The following is a 16,289-nucleotide window of genomic DNA, read 5'->3' on the forward strand; positions in this document are numbered from 1 at the left end:
CTCTGTCACCCAGGCTGGAGTGCAGTGGCATGATCATGGCCTATTGCAGCCTTGACCTCCCAGGCTCACGCGGGAGCCTCCCAAGTAGCTGATGCCACAGAAGTGTGGCTGCTTTTGTAGAGATGGGGTCACACTATGTTGCCCAGCCTGGTCTTGAATTCCTGGTCGGGCTCAAGTGACCCTCTTGCCTCAGCCTCCCAAAGTACTGGGATAACAGGCATGAGCCATCATATCCAGCCAAGATGCCGATTTCGTAAGCCTGGGCTCAGAAAATGGCACAGCATCACTTCAAACTATAGTTTTATCATTTTTAGTGAATACTCTTGCAATTCTTTTACTAAATGTATTCTTAATTATTTAATTTTTATTCATGTTGATGCATTTTCAAATGAAGTAGATTCATTATTTTCATCAGATTATCAAAGAGATCTGTGAGGTAAAAAAAGTCAAGGAGTCATTAATTTAGTCAATACCCCTTCTCTACAGTTTAACAGAAGGGAGGCTGAGAACCAATAATGTTACACAATTCATCCAAGTAAATGGTAGAGCTGGGTTCAGAATGCAGGTAATATGACTTCTGAGTGATCAAAAAGTATTTATGAAATTGTAACTTTATATCCAGTTCCTAAGAGGGAACAGCATTCATTATCTGCATATTTTATTGTTTTTTGTTGTTGTTTTGTTGTCTTTAAGATAGGGTCTCACTCTGTCACCTAGGCTGGAATGCAATGACTTTATCACGGCTCACTGCAGCCTCAACTTCCTGGGCTCAAGCAATCCTCTTGCCTCTGCCTCCCAAAGTGTTGGAATTACAGGCAGGAGCCATTGTGCCTGGCCTATATATTTTATTCTGGTAGCTAACCTGGGCTTAGGCACTAAGGCTTGGCTGCTGCACACATCAACTGCTCTTGCATCAAACTGAGCTCTCAAACAAAACAAAACAAAAAATACAAAAATACATATCAAACAAACCAGCAACAAAAAGACATTCTTTTTATTATTATGAATGTAATATGAGTTCATTGTGAAAATTTTGGAAGATAATAGAAATACATATATGAAAAAGAGATAAAATTTATTTTTATTGGGATCCACCATTCAGTAGCCTATTTTTTTCCTCATTTTTTTGTTATTAACATTAATCTTATATTGCTAATACTATATTGTGAACATCACATTATATGATATTATTAAGAACCCCCAAAAAATATTGTTCACAAAGATGTATAGTTTTCCATTGTATGGATGCATCATATTAATTCCTTTATTATATTAGAAGTTTTATTTATTTTCAATTTTTTATTGTTAATAAAACTGCAGTGAACATCTATGTAAATCTACCTTTGCATAAGGATACATTCCAGAAGGGAAATTTACACATGAATACAAACATTATTAAAACTCTTGATATAGGCCACCAATTGCTTTCTAGAAAGATTTTTTATAATCATTCTAGAAAAATTACACCAGTTGTATATCACAGAGCTGGTCTCACAAGCCCTTTCCAATATTCACAGAACAAGAAGAGTTTGTAGCAGATGCTGAATAAATGTTATTTCCTATGTTTTATTTATTATATTGTATATCATTGTTTCTTCATAGTAGAATGTTAGCTCCCCAAGGATAGGAAATTTTGTTTGTTGTGTTTAGTTCTTATCTCTAATGTCTAAAGCAGTTCCTGGTACATAGTGGGTGCTCCTTAAGTACTTCTAGAGTGAATGAATAAATAAAAAGCTGCCTTGCTCCTGATGTTTCAGTCGTCTTCTAGCCCACTCTGTATTCACTGCTTATCTGAAATACTCTGTTGTCTTGCATTCTCATTGTTTAATTTCACAGGTATTTATTTCTTTCCTCATCAACAGCACACTGCGTTAAGATAGGGACTATTGTCTTATGTGTCTTTTCAGTGACTTGTCCCTCCTGCCTAGGATGATGCCTTGAAAAACTTTTTAAGTACTCAAAAATTCTTTACTAATTAACATTTTTATAAGTAAATAAATTAAATAATTAATTAATCTACTTTTTATTGTTCCATACAGGTAGAAGCCACCAATCAAATAATTGCTATTGAACAATCCCAAGCAGATAGGAGCAAAAACATTTTCAATCCTGTTAAGTAAGAATTTACTTTCTGAATTCTTTTGTGAATGTTTTGTGAATAAACACCTAATTTGTTTATTTTATATATATATATAATTTTATTACCTAATTTATTTTACTTATTTAAAATGAAACCTACCATAGAATCCAAATTAATAATGTTAATGTAGTTTTTTTTGTTCCATTTTTTTTGAGACTGAGTTTTGCTCTTGTTGCCCAGGCTGGAGTGCAGTGGTGCGATCTCCGCTCACTGCAATCTCTACCTCCTGGGTTCAAGTGATTCTCCTGCCTCAGTTTCCTGTGTAGCTGGGATTACGGGCACCCGCCTCCATGCCCAGGTTATTTTTGTATTTTTGGTAGAGACCAGGTTTTGCCATGTTGGCCAGGCTGGTCTCAAACTCCTGACCTCAGGTGATCTGCCTGCCTCAGCCTCCCAGACTGCTGGGATTACAGGAATGAGCCACTGTGCCTAGTGGTTAATGTAGTATTAATGTTAATATTATGAATATATGTCCATCAACAAAAATAAAGTTGTACTATGGATTGAAGCCATTGTAAAAATTCTTTATAAAACGATCTATTTTAAAGCTGTTATTATTTTTATATTATTTATTGCTAAAAGCTTTGCTAACAACCTTACTAAAAACTTTAGTTTCTTGAGATAGATTATGGCTACATCTTTCTTTTAATTTTTCATTTAAATCAGCATAATGTTGATTGATGTAATTTCAAGATTGTATATCCATGCTGTGCTTTAGAGGTCATTTTTTCTTATTCTTTAAAGCTGCATTGATAGCTGGCTGAATGGATTCCAATATAGAAAGCATATATAGCTGGTAGTGTGCAAAGTTCGAGTCTTCTTTGTAGGACGACTTAGAATAAGTGGGATTTTCTTTTTGACTGGTTTGGCTGGGATGCAGTGGAGACATCTCGGGGTTTTGACCCTGAGTCAACCCCCTTTGGGCTGAAAAGCAAATGGTCTCATGGCCTGGACAGACCAGAAGCCACTTGTACAAATGCAGCACTAAATGTGTGTGGCACACCTGGGTCTCCCTTGTCTGGGAAGGGTGTATGTGGCCCTCCTTTGGAGGACCTGCCTCCCACTGCTAGACTAGGAGAAGGCAAATACATGAAGAGGGTGCAAAGGCATTCATGCGAGACCTAAACTGCTTCAGTCAGGAGATGAGTGCTGTCATAGCAGCGGCAGCAGCACAAATTAAAGGCTTTCTCTTCCCATTGTGGAGGTAAAAGGATCCATACCAGGTATATGGAGCATATGGCCCTTGTGAGTCAGGAGCTCCAGGCTTGAGCTTCTGCTGACTGAGCATTTCCTACCCTTCAAGGTATTCTATGGCCTTCCTGGCAGTCATTCCAGACCACGCTGTGGATAGCAGTGAATAACTGGCAATTAGATCAAACTGTTCTCCCAGTGTGATGAGAACTGGGAACCAAACATAGTTGAGAGTTTAAAAGTGAATTCGATATGATCGGAGATTTCGTGTTCTCTTATAGTCTCTTGGATTTTTGCTGTTTGTTTTAGAATCGACCTATTGGCCAACCAGGTCACCAAAGTAACGCTGGGACGATTGCACTTCAGCGAAACCACAGCAAATAATATGAGAAAAAAGGGAAAACCAAATCCAGACCAGAGGTACTGGTGTCACTGTGTGCATGGCAGTATGGCTGGGTACTGTATCTGGGCAGGAAGTGCCCTCCTGGGCCCCTCTGATCCTCCTGATACTACCAGACAGCACATGGGGCCTCCCTAAGCCACTTGCCTCCTTTCTCTGCCTCTCAGATTATTAACATTTCTCCTTTACCTGTGGACATCTTTCCTCTCCACCCTCATGCCCTGCAATGCCCACTTTCCTGCCCAGCCCTAACTCTGCCTGGCTCAATTCCCTCTATGGTTTTCTAGAACGGCCAAATGTTTATGTCTCATTGCCATCCAAAGATTGAGGACTGACTGCATTTCTTAACCAGTGTGCTGGCCTCTAGACCTGAAGTTCTGCTGTGACATTTTTGATTAAAAAAGAAAATAACTTGTTTTCATGATTTAGACCTGTAGCTTTCAAAGTGTGGTTCCAAGACTAGCAGAAATGGACACTTGTTAGAAATGCAAGTTCTTGGGCCTTAACAAAGAATCAAAAACTGAATCGAAGACTCTGAATCAGAAACTCTGGGGATGGGGCTCAGCAATTTGTATTTTAACAAACCCTCCAGGTGACACTGATACATGCTCAAGTGTGAGAACTGCTGGTTTTAGAACATAGTTTTGGAGTTGGATAGAATTGAATTTAACTATTTGATACTGACATTTACTAGGTGAGTGATCTTGGGCAGAAAACTTAACCTCTCTGAGATTCATTTTCCTGTCCTGTAAAATAAGAGACAATAACAATATTCTACTCCAGTAAAGTTGTTTTGAGAATCCAAATAGACTAACGTGGGTAAACTGCTTAGCCCGGTACATCACACACTGAGCTCTTGATAGTAGCTAATACTAATAATGATAACAGTTACTACTCTCTTCCTGATTTACTTTAGATGCAGAGGGAAACTCTTGTTCTCTGGGAGAATAGGAGTGTTATAGAGGAAGTTGGTGAAGTTTTTGCATGCAGTTCTTAGGATAAAAGCTTCTTTGATGAGGATAGTTTTAATTTTGACTTTCAAGAAATGGTCTAGTCTTAAAACTGTCTCACCAGTGGTACGTATGAAAAGGCAATTGAAGGAACAGTGATGAAAATTGCCTTGGGAGCAATTGAAGGGGAGGTCTGAGTCTTTGGCTAAAGTCAAGCCCTGAGAATGTTGAAGGCACAGGATACATGGCCAAGGGCAGGCTGAGCTGGGAAGGATCTGGTATGGTGGCACAGACCCAATGGAGTCAGCTTCCGTTAAGGCCCAGGCCATGTGGCTTCTGTGGCTCTGAGCAAAGGGACCTTTAAGGTGGCTTCCTGTTGTATTTGTGAACTTTGCTGTGCTGAGGGCCCTGTGGAGACTGGCTGACCCCAGCCCCCTCCTGGGATATCTCCCTGGGGCAGCCTGCTTTCCTGCTCTTTTGGAGCCTGTAAAACAGCTCACAAATACCACCAACTGGGCAAAGTGCTGACCCAGAACAATAGCAAGTAAAGCAACTACTCTCTTGTTTCACTGGGGGACAACTTAGAGTAGAAGGGAAAAGGAAGTCTTTAAATAAGCAAACTCATCTCGATACGTTCACTATTGATCAACTGTTGGGTGGTATTTGATTGTATGAAGCGTGTCTCCATTCCTGATGCATTGACATTTGCCTGCTGTCTCTGAATTAGATACTTCATGTTGGTGGTTGGACTGTATGCTGCTAACCAAGACCAGTTCTATCTGTTGTCTGCCCACATCTCTGAAAGGATCATTGTAAGGGTAAGCTCAGTTCTCTGACTTTTCTGGATTCCACATGCTTTCCTCCCATGTAGGCAGAACTGGAATTTTCAATGATGTGCTTTTTCGATGATACTGATTATTTCGATGATAACGATAGTAATAGCAGAAATTCTTATTTTAGTTTTCACATAGTGGTTCACAACCAAGGGCAATTTTTTCTTCCAAGGGTCACTTGGAAATGTCTGGAGACATTTTTGGTTGTCACAGCTGGCATCTAGTGTGTAGAGACCAGGGATACTGTTCAGTATCTTACAATGCACGAGACAACCTCCACAACAAAAAATGCCTCCAAAATGTCAGTGGTGCTGAGGTGGAGAAACTCTGGTTTTTACTCTATGTTCTAGGCACTGAGCTGAGTAATTTACATATGACATCATTTTACATTGTTATGCTTTCACGTTACATTATTTATACCCAGAGCAACTGAGGCTTAAGAGGCTAAGTAACTAATCCATGATCTCACAAATTATAAATGATGGATCCTGGATCTCTCTGACCCTAAAGCCCGCAGGGTGGGGAAAGTGGTAGGAAAGCATTCCAGGCCAAAAGTGATTGGTGGTACCAGGGCATCTGGGCCACTGCCTAGCACATAGGAATGGCTGGCTCAGCACATTTTGCTGAATGAATGATTGGTCACAGCTGTGCAGGGGAGTCTTGGCAGCCACAGAAACATAAAGCTGTTGGCAGCTGCAGCTGCAGCTGTGTGAGTTCAGGCTGGCCACTGCCGAAAATACCAGAGGCATGAAGTAACAGGTAGCCACAGGCCTGGCAGCCCTAGGAGGGGCTGTGTTGTTACGGATCTTTGAAACGATACAGGGGGACCATGCAAACTCCAATAGAGAGCAGTGTTCACCGTGGGCCTGCCCATGTATGTGGCTGTTAACCTGAGGCCCTGAGGAGGAGGAGAAGACCTGCCCATTTGGGGAAATGGCATCTCTCCTTGCCTGTGACGAACTGTTCTGAAACAAAGAACCCTCTGTAATTCCTTTTGTCAATTAAAATTAATAAGCCTCCTATTAGTGGAAATCCTTCAACTATATCTCAGTGTTTTAATGGAGATGAAGTAATGATAGAAATGAGGTAAAACACTTATGTGTTCAGCAATCCCAGGGCATGCACACCCCAGGCTGCTGACATAACCTGCAGCAAATGAGGATTTGCTGGGGCAGAGGCAGGTGTGGCCTCTCCTTGCATCATAAGCCAATCACAGAGGTGCTTGTCCATCCCTCTGCAGGGGCCAGGGCCATCTTTGACATCTCATTTGATGTCATCTGGAATTGCCTTGCTATGCTAACGAATCTGGTTTAAAGTCAAATCTGGAAACCCAGGTTGCATGTTGTTTCTCTTAGGAAGGAATAAAGACAGATAATGCCATTCTTTTCAGGGTTAGCATTGATTAGATACGATGACAGTACTTTCCTGATCGGTGTAACTTCTGCTTGAGACAGATAGTCTGCTAGTCACCTGCATACTTGGAGTAATTTACCTGGTGACAAGGTTTCTCCATTTGCTGCTGACAGCTCCTGCAAAGCTATACGCAGCTGCTGTGCAATTCTACACAACAGCAACATGAGAGGGAGGGAGCTCCACTCTCTAGCATCCTCTTTACCAAAAACTCTCTGTTAACTGGCACCTCCTTAAATCCCAAGCACAATGACAATGAGCTCATCATGATGACTTTGAGAAGCTGAAAGTTCCATCATTCAGATTCAGTATGAATATCCAAAATATTAAATTTACTCAGCATAGTTTTAGTGTCATGCTATTCACTAAATTTTTATTTAAAAAAAAAAAGGTTGTATTCCAGATCTGATAGTTTTCTGCCAGATACGATTTTGGTTAAAGAGAATACCCTATTCTACAAGTGTGGTGGATAACACAAAAGTCACCCTAACAGAATGAGAAGAAAAGGATTACTAATATCAATGTTCATCCCCCTGCTAGAAATACCTTATTGATATTATTTCCCTCAAACTCTAAAACACAAAAGTGAAAATGAATGCAGACTTTTCGGTCTATTTAATTGTTTAAGAAATGGCATTATTGTTCGAATTAGTGAGTTTTAGAAATGTCCACAGAATACATTTTCTGCCACCTGAGATTCTAGGGGAGCCTATATGGTGCATACAAATGGGTTGGGTAGAGGGCAGACCAGCCAACATTCTACAAAAGAGCCAGATGTGGCCGCTTAGGTCATGACCTGGTTCTGTTAGTTTGAGCTCCAGAATGAAGAATGGGAAGAAAAATTTGACACAGATACTACAAGCCTTGACCACATTAAATGGAGAAATGAAAACTGCATTTAAACAAATGCAGACTTGCTTTGTGGCCTAAGAACCACTCCTCTTAATGGCAGAGATTGACATTTTACTATTTGGAAAGGGTGATTATATGAGGCCTAGATGAGTTCCAGGCCTCCAGGAAGGGTCCAGGAGACCAAGCTTGTCAGAATTCTGCTTGGAGAGAGAATGGTGGGAAGGATCCAGTAATTGTTCATCTGGGTTGTCAATCAAAACAGCTTAAGAAGTATATGATGGTCCTTTAGCATAAATTGACCAATGAAAATTAAGGCTTACTCCAAAGAACAGATTTATTTCTTGAGTCTTTGTTTCTGGGAGAATTTCTCAGTGGAATTCCTTCAGATTCCCCTTGTTAATGACTGGGCTTTTCTATTTCAGACCCACTTGCCTTATAAAATACTTAATTAAACCTGGTTTGGAGTGCAATGTTGCAAGCAGGAGGGATGATTACTTTTGTCTGCCATTCAAAGATACGCTAGGGTTTCTGCATTTTGGAAAATAATAAATTATTCCAGTTTCTTTTCCAGAAGACTAGAAATGGGCATGTTCCCAAGAATTCTCCCTCTACTGCTCTACAAATTGCACTGCGTGAGGTGGGAAACCAAACCTAGGGTTGGGGAAGATAATATAATAATGCATATGAGCACGCATGTGTGCACGTGCACACGCACACACACACACACACACACATCCTTCTTTTGGAGTTCAGGTGAATTTTTATTTACTCAAAGAAAACAGTTTATGAGGCTGGGCATGGTGACTCATACCTGTAATTCCAGCACTTTGGGAGGCCAAGGCGGGCAGATCACAAGGTCAGGAGTTTGAGACCAGGCTGATAAACATGGCGAAACTCTGTCTCTACTAAAAATACAAAAATTAGCCAGGCATGGTGCCACACACCTGTAATTCTAGCTACTCAGGAGGCTGAGGCAGGAGAATCACTTGAACCTGAGAGGCAGAGGTTGCAGTGAGCCGAGATTGCGCCACTGCACTCCAGCCTAGATGACAGGGCAAGAGTCTGTCTCAAAAAAAACCAAAAAAACGAAACAAACAAACAAACAAAAAAAACCAGTTTATGGAGTAATACCTGTTTTGGACTCAACAGATCTTTGTGTCAACTATAGAAGGGCAACTTATGACCAGAGTACATGGCATAAGTAAGTAGTTCTCAAGCTTGTATTATGAATAAGAATCCCCAGAGAGCTTGTAAGAACACAGATACCTGTGTTTTTTATTTGGTAGGTCAGGATGCCTGAGAATATGCATTTCTAACAGGCTTCCAGGAGATGCTGATGTTGCTAGCCTGCAGGCCATGCTTTGAGTAGCATCAGCAGAGTATTTCTAGGTCCATTTTCTGTAACCCATTCAAAAGGTGCAAAAATGGATTTCCTAAGAGCTGCCTTCCTCAGATCAAGCTCTTCTATTTGTTATTTGGCTGCTGCTTTTGAATCCCAAACGATAGTAAAACAAATTCCAGCTTTTCTTTTCCAACTCAGAGTAGGCCTCAAATTACTGCTGATGCTGTTTTCTATTCCAGTAACCTGCAGGGGGCGCCATTTACATTGTATTTTTTATGAAAGGCGTCCCCTGGAATTGTGCAGCTCTGCAGGTGTGTTGCTGAGGAGAGCAGATAAAGCAACTATAGGTTAAATAGCTGCTGCTGTGTCCAGGAGAGTGTGCTGAGAATAACTTTGAGGCTTTTCATCTTCATTTTTGCAAACTGTTCATGCACACATGATTTCAGTTAATCCCTCAATAACCCTTGGAGGTGGATAAAGGAGACATGATTATTTATTTATCAGAGGATGACACAGTACAGAAGGACGAACGGACTGCCCCAAGGTCACACACCTAGTTTGTGTTATAACATAGACTAGAATGCTCAGACATCTTCCCTAAATAAAAGGCTATGGGACAAATAATAAAAGTATTTTAGACATTTTAATTCACTTATTTTGGTGTTTGATATCCATAAGCCACTATTGGGTCACGTGTGAATACAAACTCATAATTCCAGAAAGAGGTAGTATATTGCAGCTTGCTTTGACATGTGAAGGTTGTGGATTCCAGAGAAGAGAAGTAAGCTCACAGATCTTATGAGAACATTTCCGTTACTGATGAGGAATTCTCCCTAGGGCTATATATTTGGAACGTTGTGAATCTGTGGCCCTTTCCAAAATAATGTGAACATATTTTAGGGATTTGAGTTTTCATCTGATGAAAGCTAAGTGAGAATGTTGCAATTGTTCCAAAAATTAAATCCACTTATATCTGCTGTTTCAGTATCAAGTTACCGACATGATAATAACTATCCCAAAGCTCATTACAGAAAAATCCATCACTGTCTTATTTTGTTTCCTTGAAATGGCTCATTATCTTCAAAATAGAGAAAAATACATCACCATCTTACATGGCATACCTTTGGATTTAGTTGATTGCTTGCTCTAAAGGATTTGAGTCAAAGCCAATTTGCCATTCATAATCAAGGGGCTCTAGGGACCTTGCAGAAAAGCCCTTTGTTCAAGTAAATTTACACAAAATAATCTTCAAAGTTGTTATTTTATATTCGTCCCCCACTCCCCACTAGCCTCCCACCCCATTACTTTATATTACATTCTTTCACTGCTTTTTTTTTTTTTTTTTTTTTTTTTTTTTTTTTTTTTTTTTTTTTTTTTTTTTTTNTTTTTTTGAGATGTAGCCTTGCTCTGTCGCCTAGGCTGGAGTGCAGTGGCCTGATCTCAGATCACTGCAACCTCCACTTCCCAGGTTAAAGTGATTCTCCTGACTCAGCCTCCCAAGTAGCCGGGACTACAGGAGGATGCCACCATGCATGGCTAAGTTTTGTATTTTTAGTAGAGATGGGGGTTTTACCATATTGGCCAGGCTGGTCTTGAACTCCTGACCTCAAGCGATCCACACGCCTCAGCCTCCCAAAGTGCTGGGGTTACAGGTGTGAGCCACCACAGCTGGCCTCTTTCATTGTTTTTGTCCATCAAGTGTCAATGGTTGAGTCTTCCAAGCAGCTCACTGTTCAGACATTTGGGATTGAATTAGGAAATTGAAGTCATCAAAAAGTTTTTTAACTGAACCCAAACTAAGAAATAAACTTTGTGGTTCCTTTTAATTATTTTAAAAATTGTAACAAATGCATATGGCAAGAAACTCAATATCAAGAGAGTATACAGTGAAAGGTGAATCTCCCTTTCACCACTGTTTCTCCATCTCCCAGACTCCATCCTTGAGGAAACCATTGTTACTGGTTTCCTGAGTAGTCTTCCAAGAAAATCTGCATATTCAGGTGCTGAGCTTGCAGTGTATCATATACCACCAGAAAGGCAAAAAGTCAAGTATTAGCACTGACTTTTTAGGTAATCAGGATCACAACTGTTTGCCTAAAGTTGTGACAACCTGTCTCAATCATGAAAATACGTCGTAATTTTAAAAACAAATTAATTTTGTTATGAGGATTTTGAGGGATTTAGAGGTGCCTACTTTAAAATATTTGGGAATCAATTCAGTGGCTACAGGGAAGCAGGGAGGAAGGAAGGCAGTGCAGTGGAACATTCTTTGGCAAATAATTTTATTTAAGAGTAAAATCTCCAGAACTTTGTCTAGTCCAATGGTTTCACTTGGATTTTCTTTGAAGATTGCCAGGACTACTTCTAAGCAATGGCATGAAATAGGCAAATCACTATTTAATAATCAGAGGACTTATAGTTCCAGCTCCAGAATTTATTAGCTTTGTGGCTTTGGGCAGTTTGTTTCTCTTTTCAGGGTGTCAGTGTCAATAAAACTAGGACAATAGTACATATCTCATAGAACTGCACTGTGAATTATCGCACAAGTGTAGCTGTTCTTATTCCTTCCTATCCTCTGTGTTAGGGAATAGTTGAGGTATATTAAATATATTTGTTTATCATTTGCTTGTCACTCGTGCATGAAATCATAAATATAAAAGCGTTTTGAAACTATAAAAGGCATTTTTATTTATCTGACTTTGGTACACCTGTAATATTTTCTGATGTAATGTTCTGATTTTAAATCGTGATGATGATGATTATTCCTGAAAAGATAGCCATTTTTAGCTTTCTTCTTTGTCGCCCACCTAATATAATTGATTACATTCTTAATTCCAGATAGAGGCAACAGAGATGTATGTTTCAAATCATGGCATACAGAGCTCCTGCTAGTGGGGTGGCAGAGCGGTTGGGGAAGCCTCCCTGGCTCTCCTGGGCCCCAGAGTTACTTGGATATGTCACTCAATACAGGATTGTCTTGTAAAATATTTAGATAATATTCAGTTTGCCTTTGCTCTGAACACTAGCATGATCATCTATTCCTGTTACTGTAACTTTAATTATAATATATTTATGTATTTTTCCAGGCCTCTAACCCTGGGCAATTTGAAAATGACAATGATGCACTGTGGCAGCGAGGACAAGTTCCAGAATCTGTTGTCTGTCATGGTCGAGTAGGAATCAACACAGATGCGCCGGACGAAGCCCTGGTTGTCTGTGGCAACATGAAAGTGATGGGGACCATCATGCATCCCTCTGACAGCCGGGCAAAGCAGAATATCCAGGAGGTGAGTACAGAGTCAGGCCCTGGGCCCCTCCTCTGACACTCCAGTCGGATGTGCTGGGTGCTCCTGGCCGCTGCCACACCTTGCACCACACATCTGTACATGTCACTCACTGGTGTAAGATGAACACACTGCTTAAGCATGAAGACTGAGCTGCTGGGCATCTCTGCTGAAATTGTAAAGCAGTTCCTACCTGAGAGAATGGGTTTACCCAACAGGAGCAGTGGGCAAGGACATGTCCTTGGCTTCCCAAGCAGCAAGTCTCAGTTATCTTCCGCAGGCCATTGCCCTTCCTTCCACACTTTGTCTGCTTCCAGAGCTTGCCTTTTCCTTTCCATCTCCCCACTCACCTTCCAAGCACTGTCTCAGTCCAGTTCCTGATCATGTTTTTCTTGGATGTCTCTAGCCTCTTCCTCCTAGGTCCCTGGCACCAGTCCTTCTGGCCATTATCTTCCCCAGGCATCATCTTTCTCTGAGGAACTCTTGAGAAGTTCCTCCTCCTTATCCCTTATCTTGGTCAGTTCATCACCAAGAGTTCTGGGTGAAGAACTTTTCCATCTGTGGAGAGAAAACCAGAAAAAAGCCTTAGACATCAGGAGAGGGCTCTTCTGCTCTGGACTCTCCCCAGCATTGTGACCCTCAATAAAATGCTTAATCTCCCCGAACTCAGTGTCTTCATCTATAAGATGAAAATGGCGCTTGCCGGCCTGACACCCTTGGCTCTTTTTAATTTTTTAACCAGTTGAACTGAATCACCTTGGAAAGTTACAACTCTATGTACACCATAGAAATGAAGATTAAGATTCCGGTCCATTAGCCAGCTATTAACACCTCATTCCAACTCTTCTGCCATTTAATGATTTCCCATTCATTCCTCCTGCCACTTCCCCATCATCTCACTCTACTACTTCTCTTGACAGCATTTGTGAGGCTATGTTCTAAAAGTTCCTTTTCCCTCCCTTTCTTATTCCTTTTAAGCTAATAGGAGTCCTAATCTGCTCACCATTAGCCCTTCTTCCAGACTGCATTCCTTTCTCAGTGCAAATCTGCACTGGTTTTTCTAAACTAGCCAAGGAATGTCCTCCTTTGCTTAGAGGATTCCAAAGAATGGTTGTAATTGTAGACTTTTATACTGATTGTGAAGCTGTGGTTCATGATAGAAGACCTGTGACCTACTGGCCAGATGGGAATGCAGAGATAGAGAATTCTCACATACATTTCCAGATATCGGTCCTAGATATTGTGCCTTTGAACTTTAGAGAGAGATCATCTGTCTACATTTCAGATCATACCGACTCAAATTTATCCTTGCAATTGGCTATACAATTCACTACCAAGTCTTATTAAAATGTAAATTGAATATAACAAGTGAGAAAATTCCTGTACAGTCTTTCCTGCTACCATCAGCCTAAACACAAAACTTCGTTTACCAAATGTCTTCAAATATTGCTCCTTGGTTTGAAGAAAATAGTGTCTTAAAATAACAAGCTTCCGGAGAACTTCTCACATCCCTTCTAAAAAGCCTTCTCTGTATAGATGAAATGTCACTTCAATCCAGGCTCTAAATGTGAAATTTCTGTATCCCCTTCCTGCTCACAGCAGCATAAGAGAATAAAAATAAAATCCTGGTCTGTGGTTAGAAGACTGAGTTTAGTCCTGACTCCGGCAACCACCAGCCCAGGAACTTTGGCCCAGAGGTGATCTATGACTCTGTTTTGCTGTCCATGAACAGGGAATGCTCTTATTTGTTCTATCCAGGTTAAGAGATTCTTCTAAGCTCATATATATAAAGTGTTTTTTTAGCTAGACAAGTCTAAACAAATAGATGTTACTTTCTATTTATACAAAATGAAAATTAGATGATATTTATTAAATTATTTCATATTAACTGATTTAATAGAGCTATGTACATTTTTGAGATATATATTCCTAGAAATCTTGTCTGTCCCAATCCACTATTTATTAGTGAGATGAGAGAAATGATGGTAATGTTGATTTGTGAATTTCATCTTTACCTCTTTCTGTCTTAGTTTTTGCAACTTTTAAAAAGAGAGCCTTTCTTTCAAATACTCTGGGAATCTGACCCTTGGTCGATTTGATGGCACACATAGGACTGGAAACAATTTCTTATCCTTTTTTTCAAGGTGGAATCTTGTTCTGTTGCCCACGCTGGAGTGCAGTGATGTGATTTCAGCTCACTGCAACCTCCACCTCCCAGGTTCAAGTGATTTTTCTGCCTCAGCCTCCCAAGCAGCTGGGACTACAGGCATGTGCCACCATGCACGGCTAATTTTTTTGTATTTTTAGTAGAGACGGGACTTCACCGTATTGATCAGGCTGGTCTCGAACTCCTGACCCGTGATCCACCCGCCTTGGCCTCCCAAAGTGCTGGGATTACAGGCATGAGCCACCACGCCCAGGTGTAATGTCTTATTCTTTAAGAGTACATGCTAACCAGAGCTGGCTTCTGGTTGGATGAGCTTCCACAAAATACAGTGGTCAAATATGTTGCCTAATACTACAATTAGGGAAAATGGATATAGGTTGCTGCTCTGCCCTGGCTATGTGTTTCCTCACTCAGGAAACACAGATTGCTTTGTGGATATTAAGCACATGATTATGTACAAAGTACTGGTGGGGGAGATTTTTGATGCTCACAGGGACACGGATCCAAGATACGGAGATGATGATGCAGATATGACTGAAACCTCTGCAACTGAGGTCCTGTACAGAGGAGCAGCTTAACTTGCCCAGCCAATGGCATCATGTCTGCTGATGCAGCTGCAGACTGTGGAAGGAAATGCAGCTCTGACGGTGGAAACTGAGCAAAGCTTGGGGGGAAAGGAACATCAGAGGCACGTGAAGAACGTCAGTGTCAGTGGCCAAAAACATGAGGAAGTTGAGAGTTGAATGCATCAGTCAAATTCTGCGGTGAAGGCTGAAAAAAGGCAGCAAGATATTTAAAAATTCCAGCCAGAAAAGAAAATCAGTGAAGATGAAATGCTCAAAGGCTGTTTTGATTTTCTCCTAACCGCACCACCCGTGTGCTAGTGGAAGACAAAAGTAGACATGAGAAAAGCTCAAGAAAGTCAAACATGCAAAGTCGCCCTCAGGGCCAGGAGCCAAATGCAGAAGTTCCTCTGCTCAGGGTGAGCAGGTGTCATTTAAGCTGCTCCTATTCCAGACTGTGCCTGGGCTATGGGCAATCACCAGATGACAGAGAGCCTTCCCTGGACAACCTGAGTCCCACGGACTGGAAGGCGTTCTCTGTGATGCAGTTCTTGAGCTAGTGATATATTATAGAAACCTTGGGTGTGAGGCAGTATGATGCTGATGGCGATTTGCATTCATGGTCCAAACTTTCAACAATTGCTGTGGGCAAGGTCAAAGTAGATACCCGAATCCAGTGTTCAGTTTCTTACTCAGCAGACATTGAAGAGCAAGGTACAACAGTAAGCGCCGGCCTATGTAGGGTCCCAGGGGAGGATTTAGAGAAGGCACAGCCTTTGCCTCAATTGTTTTCCCTGGTCCATGTGTACACATAGGGATCACTCAATACAGGCTGCTGTTTATATTTGGCTTTGAGAAGTCTACAAATCCAGAAATTGGAAGAGCAGTTTGTTTGACAAATCTTGTCATATAAAATGTTTAGTTCTCAAAGTTAACCCTCAAAATTTTTCTTGGCCGAAAATCTGTGTAGAGGATGGTAGTAGTACTAGAGGACCTAATGCTATGTCTAGCAGTATGTCTTGGGGAAAATGCATTCAAGAATCCAGGGACCATTTCCTTCTCTGTAGCCTGGACAGCCTGCATGAGGGCACCTTCTCCTCCGCTTTTCATCTGCAGCCAAGGAACCAACACTGCCTCTGCTTCCTTCTTTAGTGGGG

The 16,289-nt window shown here is 41.0% G+C and overlaps 1 protein-coding gene across 5 annotated transcripts in view; it reads left to right on the forward strand.

Annotated features, from left to right (window-relative positions):
* MYRFL (myelin regulatory factor like) overlaps positions 1 to 16,289 on the forward strand; it is a 124,572-nt gene that overhangs the window by 60,081 nt on the left and 48,202 nt on the right. For 4 of the 5 annotated variants that reach the window (XM_037731627.1, XM_037731626.1, XM_037731624.1 and 1 more), the window contains exons 8-11: positions 2,040 to 2,116; positions 3,641 to 3,751; positions 5,409 to 5,499; positions 12,205 to 12,405. In XM_037731627.1, the coding sequence (XP_037587555.1) occupies positions 2,040 to 2,116; positions 3,641 to 3,751; positions 5,409 to 5,499; positions 12,205 to 12,405 (480 nt within the window). The remainder of the gene's footprint in view (positions 1 to 2,039; positions 2,117 to 3,640; positions 3,752 to 5,408; positions 5,500 to 12,204; positions 12,406 to 16,289) is intronic. The other variant, XM_037731625.1, reaches the window with a different exon arrangement.

The sequence above is a fragment of the Cebus imitator genome, unplaced genomic scaffold (assembly GCF_001604975.1).
Source record: "Cebus imitator isolate Cc_AM_T3 unplaced genomic scaffold, Cebus_imitator-1.0 Scaffold414, whole genome shotgun sequence".
Taxonomy (NCBI): Eukaryota; Metazoa; Chordata; class Mammalia; order Primates; family Cebidae; genus Cebus; species Cebus imitator.